General features: G+C 37.6%; 1 protein-coding gene across 4 annotated transcripts in view; it reads right to left on the bottom strand.

Annotated features, from left to right (window-relative positions):
- Window positions 1-1,898: 1,898 nt before the first annotated feature.
- Window positions 1,899-15,783, bottom strand: part of LOC123878876 (single-minded homolog 1) — a 64,240-nt gene continuing 50,355 nt past the window's right edge. For all 4 annotated transcript variants that reach the window (XM_045926250.1, XM_045926249.1, XM_045926247.1 and 1 more), the window contains 3 exons: window positions 5,703-5,809; window positions 4,127-4,274; window positions 1,899-3,941 (listed from right to left, as the gene is read on the bottom strand). In XM_045926250.1, the coding sequence (XP_045782206.1) occupies window positions 3,356-3,941; window positions 4,127-4,274; window positions 5,703-5,809 (841 nt within the window). In that variant the 3' untranslated portion in view covers window positions 1,899-3,355. The remainder of the gene's footprint in view (window positions 3,942-4,126; window positions 4,275-5,702; window positions 5,810-15,783) is intronic.

Here is a 15,783-nt window from a genome sequence, read left to right as displayed (position 1 = left end):
CTTGTAGTACAACTTATGAGGAACAGCGTTGGACGCGTTTCTATCGCGCTTTGTGTGACCAACCCTTTAATACTGAAGTTTATAAGATTCAAATTACAATAAAGTTATTGCTTAATTATTTCTAAACTAATAAGTACTTACTTGATTATTGAGATTCAAATAAAAACAACTATTTTACAAAATATGTTAGGATAAACTAAAGTATACGAACACAAATGGGTAAGATCATGCGCCCTGGGCGCGTGGACAGCACGCTGGGAAGAGAAATTAGTTGGCGCTCTACGGTACGATTTTTATGTATAGAGCTTATTTAATAAGAGCCTCACATTATAAGAGCAACCGCCGAGTTTCTTGCTGGTTCTTCTCGGTAGGAACGGCATTCCGAACCAGTGGTAAATTATTTGACTATTCAAAAGCACTTGTAAAAGTTTATTTGAATAAAAATCTATTCTATTCTATTCTTATGTCCCGGCCACATTAACAGCCAACAACGCGATATTTAACGGCGTTTCCCGTTAAGAGGAGTCTCTCCGTCACTCGCTCCATACAAACGTAGTTCCAATTTCATTTGAATATTAAGCAACCAAAGTCCATGAAATTTTGCAGACATATTCTAGAAACTAATATCTGTGCCTGTGGTGTTTTAAATTTTTCTAAAAATATGTAGTTTTAAAATTACAGGGGCTCAAAGATTTGTATGTGAATTTTTAAGACCGCGTAACTTTAAAACCGAATATTCTAACGGAAATCTGGAAAACCACAGGCATAGATATTAGTTCCCGGAACATTTCTACAAAACTCCATTGAGTATGATTGGTTAGTATTTCAATGAGAGACGAACTACGTTTGTATGGAGCGAGTGGCGGAGAGACCCCTCTTAACCTTAATGTAGCCGCACATTAGAATGGATTTTCGAAAATTCTAATGGAATTTTTAAAAAATCTAAATAAACTCGGATGAAGTTGCGAAAGAAAGCTAGTATGCCTACTAAAATACATCTATGTTTCAGCCTTATGCATACAATAAAAGTATATTCAATATTCATTCGTTAATTCATTCATTCACATTAATACAAAATCATTTTTACATAACACTCTATTATTGTCACTAACTTGATATTTTGGCTTAGATACAGTATTTAATATTTTATAAGTATAATTCCTATACATATAATTTTATACTTAGGTATGTACTTATTAAAAATCTAGGTAAAATGTATGAATTTTGAGGACTCAGCATATTTGTTAACTCTATGGTTGAAAAAATGGTGGTGCTAGCACACTTTGACTTTGCTTAGACTTAAGTTTCAGTTGAAACGAGACAGATTTATGCCAGTGGTATAACTCTGTCTCGTTCTAGAAAGGAGACAGATTTATGCCAGCGGTATAACGCTATCTCGTTCTAGAAACGAGACAGATTTATACCAGCGGTATAACGCTATCTCGTTCTAGAAACGAGACAGATTTTTACCAGCGGTATAACGCTATCTCGTTCTAGAAACGAGACAGATTTATACCAGCGGTATAACGCTATCTCGTTCTAGAAACGAGACAGATTTATACCAGCGGTATAACGCTATCTCGTTCTAGAAACGAGACAGATTTATGCCAGCGGTATAACGCTGTCTCGTTCTAGAAACGAGACAGATTTATGCAAACGGTATAACGCTGTCTCTTTCTAGAAACGAGACAAATGTATGCCAATTGCCAGCGGTATAACGCTGTCTCGTTCTAGCAAAGTCAAGTGAGCTGTATGGATCTCAGACTATGTGTCCACTGTCATGTCAAAAGATCGCTAACCTATAGTTCGCGACAGGTCTAGATGGCAATCGTGGTATGGTATTCTCCACCTGTCGCGTACTATACTAATTACAAAGTACTGCTAATACTTCCTAATTCTATAGGCCAGCCGCACGTTTTTTTTTTTATAAATCATCAACTAAACTTAGAAAATAAATTATATATAAAATGTTGTAGCTAGGTACCTACCTTGTTCTAGTAGGTATATTTTGGTTATCAGTTAGTAATCAAAGATAAAATGAAATCCATTAATAACAACTAATTGGATACATATATTAATAATAAAACTTACACGTAATTGATTTATAAATTAATATTTACATTATTTACATTTCGAGACTTTATTTTAGTGATGTTCGTAACGGTATTACAAATAACGTAACGTTACGCAAATTACGTTGCGCATACATTGAAAATAATGATTCGAGTTTGAATTTTTGCCAACAAAAATAATCAGCTTAATATAAATTTCGGCAGCCCGTCTTTCGAAAAATCTCTTGTATTTAAAAAAATATATTCATAGAAAAGGTTAATAAAAGTCTTTCATCTTATACTATTCTATTCTAAGTTCGCGGATTTTTCTGACTATCAAAATTCATCATTAAGTGAGAATACCAATCAAACAAATCTTGCAAAGTGTTTCAGAGGGGTGATTCGCTAACTCAATGAGCCACCAAACTCATTTGACATTTATTTATAATCCATTGAAGGTTTTCTACGAAGAATTATTTTATTATTTCTCCTCGAAGCAGTAATGTAGAACGAACCAATTTCAAACGAACTTGATAGCTATCATTTAGTTGTTGTTCACTGAGTTAACAAAATGCGAATCACCTCGTAAAAGTCACAGATGATTTCACTGCAGTTGACGGGCCACGATTGTCTTCAAAAGAATTAGCGGGCTAGTACCTAATGGTCACGGTTGATAAAATCCGAATGCGACATTTAAGAAGGTACTTCTAAGGAAATTTTACTCTCAGCGTGCGATGCAGAGAGCTATGCTTGGAGTTGCTCTACGTGATCAAATAAAAAATCAGGAAATCTGTAGGAGAACCAGAGTCACCAACATAGTACAGTGGATGTGAAGCTGAAGGGGCAATGGGCAGGGCAGATAGTTCGAAAAACCGTGGGGGTCCCAAGGTGCTGGAATGGTGACCTCATACTGGAAAGCGCAACGTTGGAAGACCTTTCAATAGGTGGACAAACAAGTCGAAGGGAAGCAAGACCGTGGTAGGTACGTGGAAATTCCAACAAGAGATCTATTTCCAGCAGTGGGCATCAGTTGATGATGATGATGATGAAGGAATATTCATTATATTTTAAAACCACACGAGTTCGCGTGTTGGTGGTGTGTTGTGTATTGCTTACTTTTCCTGCTTCTTTAGTAGTAGCAGGAGTGGATGTGCATATTGTATGCTGCACGTTGTACCTCAGAATAAGCAAAACCAGGTGGCTCTCTTCTACAATCAAGTCTCTGTACCATACAGATGTGTGTCTGCTTTGGCGGATCATAGCGAATCAAGTTCCTTATAGAAATATTTATCGACATAACTTTATCAATGTACATATTCGTTAACCCCGCCACCATGGTGGTGAAACTGTTGCGTATTATCAACTATCACGCTAGTGTAACCCCCTTCCTGCACTTGAGGGTTGGGGGTAATTTTTCCAAAACTACCCCCAAAATTCTCCACAGGCCGACCGTTTTGGGGTTGATTGTGACCATAAAAGGTGATTAAATTGGTGTAGTTGTATTGGTTTACTTCGGAGCTTTCTATTGAACTACATGATGATGAGCTCGCGGAAAATGGTCGTTGATTTTGTGGGTAGGCGTAGTTGTTTGGTATGACTTCAGGTTCGGTGTAGTTTTCGTAAAATAGGTCTTGGTATGACCCGTTTTGATGGTAATCTTCGTGATTATCGTATGGGGGGATAACTGGTAGGGTGTATTCGGGGTAGTTGTATCCTCCACTCGAGTCTGCGCTGAAGTCATTTTCGTTGATGTGACTTATTTTGTCGTGTCTGGGGACGATTTGGGGGGATTCGGTGGAGGGGACGTGGCTCGCTGCGGGGATGTCCACGTGGTTCAGCTTCGGTGGTCCTTGCTCGATGTTCAGGATTAGGTGTTTTTCTTCGATGTCGCTGTGAAGAAAAGAATATTATGAAATAAAGAATATGATGTCGGTTTTTATTCTTTGTTGCTATTTAGATCGTACAAATAAAGCGGTGATAGTGTAGTGGTTAAGAGGTAGGTCTCCTAGTCCGGGGGTAGTGAGTTTGATTCCAGGCACGCACCTCTAACTTTTCGAAGATAAAATCATCCTTACCTGAGCACGTAGTTGACGGAGACGATGCAGTGCGGTCGCGAGGAGCGCGAGTTGTGCACGATGGTGGCGTAGCTCTGCATCCACACCCACCCGCCCGACTTGGTCAGGAAGCGGTAGTACCGTGACGTCACTTGCCCCTTTGTTAATACTGTAAACAGAATATTAGTAACAGATAGAGAGTAGTCGTAGTAATCAGAGCCCCGATAGCTCAATGGTTGAGGAGCGGACTGAATTCCGAAAGGTCGGCGGTTCAGACCCCACCACTATTGTCGTACCCACTCCTGGCATAAGCTTTACGCTTAATTGGAGGGGGAAGGGGAGTATTAGTTATTATTAAAATGGCTAATATTCTTTTGTAAAAATAAAATAAAAAGACAGATAAGCGGTGGTAACTGGTTGCCGAGGGCTTCCTGGAGTGAGGTTAAGGATCTCAAGCTGCTGTTGTTCCGCCACGCCCGTGCACTCCAGCTGCACACGCGTCGTTTCATTTATCTCCATCTTCTTTCTTCTAAATCTTTTACTGTTACCGCTATACTGCTCTGGAACTCTCTCCCCTTGGATATCAAACAGTCTAAATCTCTGTCTATTTTCAAAACGAAACTGAAACTATTCTATTTATCCTCAATCTGATGTGTTTATTTATTTATTTCTACTTTTTATTCCTCGTATCTGTCGTCTATTCCTATCCTTATTCCGTTCTTATTTACTGTAATATTATTATTATTATATACTTAATTATTTATTTTAAATTTTATATATACATTATGTTTATTTATTTTATTTTATTAGTACATCCCTTCCACTTGCTTTAATTTTTATTATCTCCTCACCCTAAGGTTGCCTGGAAGAGATCGCTATTTTAGCGATAAGGCCGCCTTTTGTACATAAATCTATAATGTTATTTATATAATATTACTGTCTTGTTGGTGTACAATAAAGAATATTTTACTTTACTTACTCCATGCATACCATATATAGTACTATAAGTGTCACTCAGAAAAGCAGGTATTAATAATTTTAACGGAATATTGGAATGCCTGAAGGGTTATTCGAGAGTTTTAATCTTTAAAAACTAATGGGAAAATAAATAATTTAACTAGATATCCGATAGCGTGATTGATATCCGGCAGACAGCAAGACATCGTGTTATCCAGTTCACGATCTAGAAACGGAATATATATATGCAATAATCTTTCCGAAACTCAGAGGGAGGCTGAACTAAAAACCTTCAATACACCCGTATTTATGCAAGCCTCCTAGCAACAGATCGTATGACATCGAATCAGCCAAATATAGATTTTATTAAACTATCTTCATTAATTTTTTTATTATTAATAACCTTACATGTGTTATTCATAAAATATTGGTTGTCTGTAAAGTCGGTTTACTGACGATAGTTGAACGTGACAACAAAGGCCGATTGTGCTTCTTTGTCGCTCGTTCCGCGCTCTCGCTTGCACTTCAAGCCTTACATGGAACGCCTCAGAGCGAGGTGACGCCGCATGAGTCATGTTTTTTCGTGCGTGCAGCCGGCTCTATCGAATTATAAGACGTTGTCACGTCAATAGGTACTTACATGTACAATGTGAATACCGCATGTGTAACACATCTGTTCCATGTATGTAGTGGTATAGCGTCTTCTCGATTAGATCCTGCGGCTCGTAGCCAGTCAGCGACGCCACCCTGTAACGTTACAAAAATATCGTTACCGATATTATCGCTATACCGTTACTGACAAAACTTATCTATACTAATAAATAAAATTGGAGTGTCTGTCTGTAATTTCGAAATAACTACCGCATATTAAGGTCATATGGTTATTTGAACGATACTATAACTGAATCACACGTTTTTAAAATTTTTGTCTGTCTGTCTGTTTGAAAAGGCTAATCTTGGGAACGGCTGAACCGATTTTGACGGGATTTTCACAGACAAGTAGAGAATTGACCAGGGAGCAACATAGGCTACTTTTTTAACCGACTTTCAAAAAGGGAGTTGTGTTTTTCTACCTATGTACACCGAAATCTCCGAGATTTCTGAACTGATTTGCGTCATTTCATTTTTAATCGATAGAGGAACTTTGCGACATTGTTTCATAAAAAATTTGGAGTCCAACTCTTCAATCCTGATGCTGCAGAGGATCTGACCAATCCACGCGGGTGAAGCTGCGGGCATCAGCTAGTAACTAATATTATTGTGGGTACAGTTACTTTGAATACTCGATATTTGATCGATTTAATTAGTTTTTTCAGTTTACGTCATTATTTTTAACCCCCGACCCAAAAAGAGGGGTGTTATAAGTTTGACGTGTGTATCTGTGTGTCTGTGTATCTGTGTATCTGTGTATCTTTCTGTGGCATCGTAGCGCCTAAACGAATGAACCGATTTTAATTTAGTTTTTTTTGTTTGAAAGGTGGCTTGATCGAGAGTGTTCTTAGCTATAATCCAAAAAAATTGATTCAGCCATTTAAAAGTTATCAGCTCTTTTCTAGTTTTCTTGTAGAAAAGAAGGTTAACTAATCGTTAGGTTCATAATATTATGTCAATTGACAAATGTCGAGCTGTCGAGATGGACGTTGCCTAGATACATAATTATTTATTTGAAAATGATGTTTTGGAAAACTTAGATACTTTGGATAGCTATAATCCTAGAAAATCAGTTCAGCCTGGTTCAGCCGTTTGAAAGTTATCAGCTCTTTTCTAGTTAGTTGTCGGGGGTGTTGGGGGTGTTATAAATTTTTAATTTACACTTGTTATTCTACTTTCTCTACTTTATAATAAAGTAATAAAAAAATTGGAGTAAAATACCCTATTAGGGGGCTAGGCGCATGTTTCTCAACCCTATACAAATCTAGTAAAAAGCTTTTTAAGCTTAATTGGTGTATTATATGTATCGCATGTCACCCCTCACCACTCCGCGCCACTTCTGTTCTTTCATCCGAAAAAACTGTTGACAGAAAAAATCTGATCGCTTCCGCCAATTACGTCGCCATATTGTTTTACACCCCTTCGGAAAAGATTGCAGTTTTGAGCAAAAATGATTTTTTATGGTGCAAGTGCTTTTTAACCCCCGACCCAAAAAGAGGGGTGTTATAAGTTTGACGTGTATATCTGTGTATCTGTGCATCTGTCTGTGGCATCGTAGCTCCTAAACGAATGAACCGATTTTAATTTAGTTTTTTTTGTTTGAAAGGTGGCTTGATCGAGAGTGTTCTTAGCTATAATCCAAAAAAATTGATTCAGCCATTTAAAAGTTATCAGCTCTTTTCTAGTTTTCTTGTAGAAAAGAAGGTTAACTAATCGTTAGGTTCATAATATTATGTCAATTGACAAATGTCGAGCTGTCGAGATGGACGTTGCCTAGATACATAATTATTTATTTGAAAATGATGTTTTGGAAAACTTAGATACTTTGGATAGCTATAATCCTAGAAAATCAGTTCAGCCTGGTTCAGCCGTTTGAAAGTTATCAGCTCTTTTCTAGTTAGTTGTCGGGGGTGTTGGGGGTGTTATAAATTTTTAATTTACACTTGTTATTCTACTTTCTCTACTTTATAATAAAGTAATAAAAAAATTGGAGTAAAATACCCTATTAGGGGGCTAGGCGCATGTTTCTCAACCCTATACAAATCTAGTAAAAAGCTTTTTAAGCTTAATTGGTGTATTATATGTATCGCATGTCACCCCTCACCACTCCGCGCCACTTCTGTTCTTTCATCCGAAAAAACTGTTGACAGAAAAAATCTGATCGCTTCCGCCAATTACGTCGCCATATTGTTTTACACCCCTTCGGAAAAGATTGCAGTTTTGAGCAAAAATGATTTTTTATGGTGCAAGTGCTTTTTAACCCCCGACCCAAAAAGAGGGGTGTTATAAGTTTGACGTGTATATCTGTGTATCTGTGCATCTGTCTGTGGCATCGTAGCTCCTAAACTAATGAACCGATTTTAATTTAGTTTTTTTTGCTTGAAAGGTGGCTTGATCGAGAGTGTTCTTAGCTATAATCCAAGAAAACCGGTTCAGCGGTTCATTGAGGAGTTGGACTCCAATTTTTTTTTTAAATAATGTCACAAAGTTTCTCTATCGATTAAAAAAGAAATGACGGTTCAGAAATCTCGGAGATTTCGGTGTACATAGGTAGAAAAACACAACTCCCTTTTTGAAAGTCGGTTAAAAAAGTAGCCTATGTTACTCCCTAGTCCCTGGTCAATTCTCTACTTGTCTCTGAAAATCCCGTCAAAATCGGTTCAGGTGTTCCCAAGATTAGCCTTTTCAAACAGACAGACAGACAGACAGACAGACAGACAGACAAAAATTTTAAAAACGTGTGATTCAGTTATAGTATCGTTCAAATAACCATATGACCTTAATATGCGGTAGTTATTTCGAAATTACAGACAGACACTCCAATTTTATTTATTAGTATACCTAGATATATTGTGAACTTTTGAAAATACAGATTTTTTTTTAATTTTTAGGGTTCCGTACTTCAAAAGGAAAAACGGAATCCTTATAGAATCACTTTGTCGTCGGTCTGTCTGTATGTCTGTCTGTCCGTCTATTCGTCTGTCCATCTGTCCGTCTGTCGTGTCTGTCAAGAAAACCTATAGGGTACTTCCCGTTGACCTAGAATCATGAAATATGGCAGATAGGTAGGTCTTATAGCACAAGTATAGGAATAAATCTGAAAACCGCGAATTTGTGGTAACATCATTTAAAAAAAAAATTAAATGTATTTAAATTTTTTAAGTAAGATATAACTATACTATAGAGCCTCAATAGCTCAACCGGTAAAGGAGTGGACTGAAAACCGAAAGGTCGACGGTTCAAGCCCCGCCCGTTGCACTATTGTCGTACCTACTCCTAGCACAAGCCTGACGCTTAGTTGGAGAGGAAAGGGGAATACGGCGAAACACTTCGAGAAAAAGGTACGTAGCGCCCCGGCCGCCGTTTGGCTCGTCTTGGCGGGGGCACTGCCGTGCCCCCTGATATTAGTCATTTAACATGGCTAATATTCTTTTTTTTTTTAAAAAAACAACCAAGTGGGGTATGGTATCTTAGCAGTAATCATCAGTACCATCACATGTCTTCGTTTTTGCTGCGTTCTGGTTGTACCTTGTATTTGCTTCTTTTGCATTTTTTGCTCAAATTTTCGCGCGTAAAGTGCAAACAAGTGGCAATTATTCGGGACGCCACCGCGCCATTAGGGCTTGGTTTTTTAAAGTTTTTTTTGTCCTTCCTTCGTATAAGGGTGGACAGGAGAGAATATAGGTGGTATGGAAACTCCTTAAATTAATTTTGTTAGGTATACTGGTATACTCTATTTGTTTTTAGGGGTCCCTACCTCAAAAAAGGAAAAATGCAACCCTTATAGGATCACTTGGTTTTTTTCTAAACTCTTGTCAATAATACAAGAGGCGGCTGCTAACTCCGACGTGGTATCAGAGACTTTTATAAGTTGTTGGTTGTCTGTCTGTCCGTCTGTCGTGTCTGTCAAGAAAACCTATAGGGTACTTCCCGTTGACTGTAAATCATGAAAGGCAGGGCAAAAGTAAAGGAAAAAATCCGAAAACCATGAATTTGTGGTTACATCACAAAAAAAACAAAATGTGTTCATAAAGTGCGCGAGTATGACTCGCACTTGGCCGGGGGTTTTCCTTGTGATGTATGGAACCCTAAAAACGAATTAATTATAGACAAAGTATTATCTACGCGTTACGCTAAACTTAGTAGTAAGTAATTCGTAGTAGTAACTTGATATAAGTATTTGCTCTGAGTAGTCGCGTAAGACAAAAATATGCTAACTTTACATTCTTATTGTCAGTCAGCTAAACGGCACGCTTTGCTGATGCATGCGGAAATGAAATGATGATAAATGCATTTTGCTAATATTATAGATGTGAAAGTGTGTGTCTGTCTGTCTGCTACCTTTTCACGGCCCAACAGTTTAACCGATTCTGACGAAAGGGACAGAGTTAGCTTAGGTATATCCCGGGGACGGACATGTGCTACTTTTTATCCTGGAAAATCAAACAGTTCCTGCAGGATTCCTAAAGACCCATCCGTTTAACCGATTTGTATGATATTTGGTACCGAGGTAGCTTGCGTCCCTGTAATTGACATTGGCAACTTTTTATCAAACAGTTCCCGCGGGAACTTTAAAAACCTAAATCCACGCGGACGAAGTCGCGGGCATCCTCTAGTTTGATATATTTTGAAAATTTTAATCGGAGAAAACATTATCGATATAGATTCTAGATCCTAAAAATTATTTTTTTTGGAATTTCTGTCTGTCTGTCTGTCTATTTGTCTGTACACGCATCACGTGAAAACTACGGAACGGATTTTAAATGAGGTACAATGATAGCTGATACTCCGGGTCAACACATTGGGTTGTTTTATCCCTAAAAAAAAAAATAGAGATTCTTCGGGATACGGGATCTTTCTACCCGATTTTACTCTATAACTTAAAAAGTCCCTGAAAATAAAGAGCTCCCAGGGGGTTTTAAAACACTTAAATCTACGTGGTCGTGGGCAACATTGAAAAAAATTACAACAATAATTTATAACAATTAGTTTAGCTAAAAATAAAAAATAAACCAATGTCATCTCTATACTTTTCTTTATGCTGACACACGGAAGCTGGGGAAGGACATGCTTTAACAGTCTGTTAACACGTATGAGACTTGACAACTTATAATGAGCTCTATTTCCTATGTAATGAGGTTTATTATTACTTGTGGGATGTTTCATTTGCGACTATGTTACAGTTAAGACAGACAAACATCTACAGGACGAACGACATCAAACAAGAAGCCGTACAAGAGACCTAATATGTCCAGCAGTGGACATCGGTTGGTAATGATCGCACTCATTGACGTCGCACCACACTGCCACGCGTTTTGTATATCCAGACCCTTATTTCGATGCGAATTCGTCGTATTTCATGTATTTGCTATGTATTATAGTTAAGAGTATACTTTTACTAGCTATTAGACTGGCGTTAAGACCGCACCACGCAACCGCCTCGCGTTTAGTATACCCAGACCCTTAATTCGATGCGAAATCGTCGTAAGTATTTCATGTGTTTGCTATGTATTATGTTTAAGAGTATACTTTTTACTAGCTATTAGACTGGCGTTAAGACCGCACCACTCAACCGCCTCGCGCTTTGTATACCCAGACCCTTAATTCAATGCGAAATCGTCTTATGTATTTGCTATGTATTATGGTTAAGAGTATACTTTTTACTAGCTATTAGACTGGCGTTAAGACCGCACCACGCAACCGCCACGCGTTTTGTATACCCAGACCCTTAATTCGATGCAATATGGTCTTATCTCATGCCTTAAATCATCAAATTTTATTATAGAAGTCCGAATCATCACGAAACAAATAATAAATCGCAAAATGTCCCTGTCAAACATAAGGTACCTAGGTACCTAGGTGTGGTGACTACTTATTTTAATGTTTAATACGCCACGCGTTTTGTATACCCAGACCCTTATTTTGATGCAAAATCGTCTTATCTCATGCGTTGAATCATCCAATCTCATTATAGAAGTCCGAATCATCAGAAATACAAATAATAAACCACAAAAGGTGTCTCGTGTCAAACATCTGGTACCCAGGTGTGGTTACTACTTATTTTGATATGTAATACCTACTGATGTTTTTATTGCTATAAATACTTTGAACTGTGACCGTATCTATTACTTTTTCTATTAACAGGGCTCTCTCCGTCACTCACTACATACAATCGTAGTTTCAATTTAATTTGAATATTAAGCAACCAGAGTCCCGCAGATATACTTATTCTAAGAAACTAATATCTGTGCCTGTGGTGTTTTAGATTTTTCTAAAAATATGTAGTTTTAAAATTACAGGGGCTCAAAGATTTGTAGGTACGTGGTATGTGAATTTTTAAGACCGCGTAACTTTGAAACCGAAAATTTTAACAGAAATCTGGAAAACCACAGGCATAGATTCTGGAATATGTCTGCAAAATTTCATGGACTTTAGTTGCTTAATATTCAAATGAAATTGGAACTACGTTTGTATAGAGCGAGTGACGGAGAGACTCCCTCTATCACTTTGTACCTAGGTTGGGTTTTGTAGATTCAAAATACCTGGTATTTTCTAATAGGTACCGTAGGTGCTAGATGATGTGCGCGTTTTTTTCCGCGTGGAAGGTTTTTCGAAATCCCGTGGGATCTCTGATTTTTCAGGGATGAAAGTAGTATTGTCCGTCTCCGGGATACGAATCAGACAAGCTATTTCTTATTGGCGTCACTCAGAAAAGCGGGTATTATTTAAATAATTTTATCGAATTATTGGAATGTCCTCCCAAAAACCTACGTAGAAACACAGGTTCAATGCGTAGAGGTTATCCGAAAGTTTTAATCTAAACAAACTAATGCCAAAATACATACAAATCTTTGAGCCCCTGTAATTTTTAAACTACATATTTTTATAAAATCTAAAACACCACAGACACAGATATTAGTTTCTAGAATATGTCTGCAAAATTTCATGGACTTTGGTTGTTCATATTCAAATGAAATTGGAACTACGATTGTATGGAGTAAGTGACGGAGAGAGCCCTGTTATTGTACTTATCAAAAGAAGTTTTCGGCGAGTATAGAACAAACAAATTGTGATATTGTAAATATTAGATTATCTAATATTAGAATTGGAACTACGATTGTATGGAGTAAGTGACGGAGAGAGCCCTGTTAAAAGTGCTGTATGAATTGAACCCAGGAGTCGGGTCTCCTGCATGCAAGGTGGTCGATATAATTTGGCGTGACATGAAATGATGACTGTGTTGTAGGTAGGTACCTACTTTACAAGTGATGTCCATTTAGTTTTAACTAGCTGTGCCCGCGACTTCGTTCGCGTGGAATAGTGACTTTTCGCGCTTTATATAGCCACGGACGCTCAGGCGCGAGGCGCCGTGATTCTTTAAATTGACATAACTTTTTTATTTATGAACCGATTGACATGAAATAAACAGTAAATCCTAAGTGAAGCTTACTACAATATATTAGTGAAAACCGTATCTAAATCGAATAAGCCGTTTCTGAGATTAGCGTGCACAAACACACAGACAAACAGACAAACAGACAAAAAAAAAATTAATTACAATTTCGGGTTCGGCATCGATATAATAACAACCCCTGCTACTTTTTTTTTATATATTTCCATTGTACAGACACCACTTTTCTACAATTTTATTATATGTATAGAAGATTAAGTAACATTTCACCGCGATGAATAAATAGCATCATGACAGAAGGGCTGACTCGTTTTTTTTTAAATTTATTTAATCAAAAAATCGACGATACCTATAACAGGTGTGCGGAAAAACTTATCAAGTTTATGAATACACCTCTACTTTGTAAATTTTGTAAAAATTTGTCCTTAAATAAATAAAATATATTATTATTAAAAAAAAAATTAACATGGATCTTAGCTCACCAAACTGGTGGGCCAGTTTGTTGGCAGGTGGCCTTCTTATTTTAAGTACATAACTAAGTTATCCATACACCTTAATCTACACTTATAATAAACTGTACTACGAGTAAATATTTATTTAAACCTACCTACTTTACTAAACAGTCACAAATGAACACATAAAAAAATAAATAAAAATAAATAGTATAAAAATCAAAGAAAACACAAAACACAAATTACTAATCATGAAGCATGGTACTCCGTTAGGAAGTCCCTAAGTAGGTGTCTTGCGAAAAGGATCAGCTTGGCTGTCCAGCGCGGAAATGCAGTCAGTATTCTTGGCACTATTCCACGCAGGCATGATTTGATTAATCGTAGTTATGTCCGTTTTGAGCAATTAAATATCACATTATACTACAATAGCCTCGATAGCGCAACGGTTGAGGAGCGGACTGAATTCCGAAAGGTCGGCGGTTCAAACCCCACCCGTTGCACTATTGTCATACCCACTTCTTGCACAAGCTTTACTCTTAATTGGAGGGGAAGGGGAGTTTTAGCCATGATTAGCATGGCTAATATTCTTTAAAAAAAAAGTTAAAACACGTTTTCAGAGAAACAACGGGAATTCATCTCATAAACTTAATATACTATTGTGACTACTAGTGCAGGGAAATGTCCCATAACATTAAAGCTAATCCTAACAAAGCGTAGTATTTCACCGCTCGCGTCCCCACCCTAGTGTCGATAATAATTTATAGGCGTTCCGAGAAATGTATCGGTAAAGAACAATATGGCCCTTCAAAGCGTTTTCCATAGGCCCTGGGCAAGATTACATCCATCCATACTAATACCTACTAAAATTATAAATGCGAAAGTGTGTCTGTCTGTCTGCCTGTCTGTCTGCTACCTTTTCTCGGCCCAATCGCCGACCGATTTTAATGACAGATTTAGGATACATCCCGGGGAAGGATATAGGCTACTTTTTATCCCGGAAAATCAAAGAGTTTCCACAGGATTCTTAAAGGCTCATCCGTAATCCGTTTATCCGATTTAAATATGAAACTTGGTACCGAGGTTGCGTCCATGTTATTGACATAGGCTACTTTTTATCCCAGAAAATCAATCAAACGAAATTTAAAAAAACCTAAATCCACGCGGACGTCGCGGGCATCATTTAGTACATACAATACACAATGCGAAAGACGAAGATCTCAACCTGTCAACTGTCACTTGAAAATTGCGGTTTCCAAGGGATTTTTCCGAGGAGAAATGTATCGGTAAAGAACAATGATTCGAACTGTTTTCCATAGGCCCTTCTCAGATGACATAACGATGTGGGCAATAATAGGAAAGTCGATGATCTTGATTTAGTCACAGACCGGTACAGTTACTGTTAGGCAAAAAAGCGCACTGGATAATGGAGGCTATGGGTCTGCTCATGGAAACTGTTGTTTCCTATAGGCGAAAACAACAGGTTGATTGATAAACCAATCGCGCGGAAGAATAGACAACCCTATCGTAACCACTTTGTACAATGAAATAGATCAATAAACCACCCACTGCGCAAGTTCAATGTTAGAGGTATTTTTACTGGACGGCATGTGAATGTCGACACCTATGGCAAACCGCACGGGGCAAGTTCAACGTTTATTAGTTCACGGCACTTAGCAACGCGTAAAACTCTCTATACACTCTACAGCGCGGACTTCGGCGAAACGACACAGGTATGACATTGGACAATCGCATTGTGAAATATAAAATTAAAAAAAAAAAGATTCTGCGCTTCATCTCTCACTCGTCGTAACAAATTGCGGTCAAATCAGATTTTTAGAGTGAGGGAATAGAGTGCTACACGTGCGCGCATATATTATGCACTGCAATGTTTTCTAATGGCCCTAAAATTAAAATGCCAACTAAAATTAAAAGCAAAAAAAGGCCAAGTGCGAGTCAGACTCGCGCACCGAGGGTTCCGTACTCGGGTATTTTTTTTACATTTTGCATGGTAAATCAAAAACTATTACTGCGGAAAAATAAATAAAAATCTGTTTTAGAATGTACAGGTACTTTAAGCCTTTTCGTTGATATCCCATTTAGTGTAGAACTATCTTACTTTGAAAATTGAAAATACTAGGTATGTAGTTATTTGTTCAAGAACACATTTTAATTTTTTTTTTTTGTGATGTAACCACAAATTCACGGTT

The sequence above is a fragment of the Maniola jurtina genome, chromosome 26, assembly GCF_905333055.1.
Source record: "Maniola jurtina chromosome 26, ilManJurt1.1, whole genome shotgun sequence".
Lineage (NCBI taxonomy): Eukaryota > Metazoa > Arthropoda > Insecta > Lepidoptera > Nymphalidae > Maniola > Maniola jurtina.
This window is presented reverse-complemented; position numbering and strand designations above follow the sequence as displayed.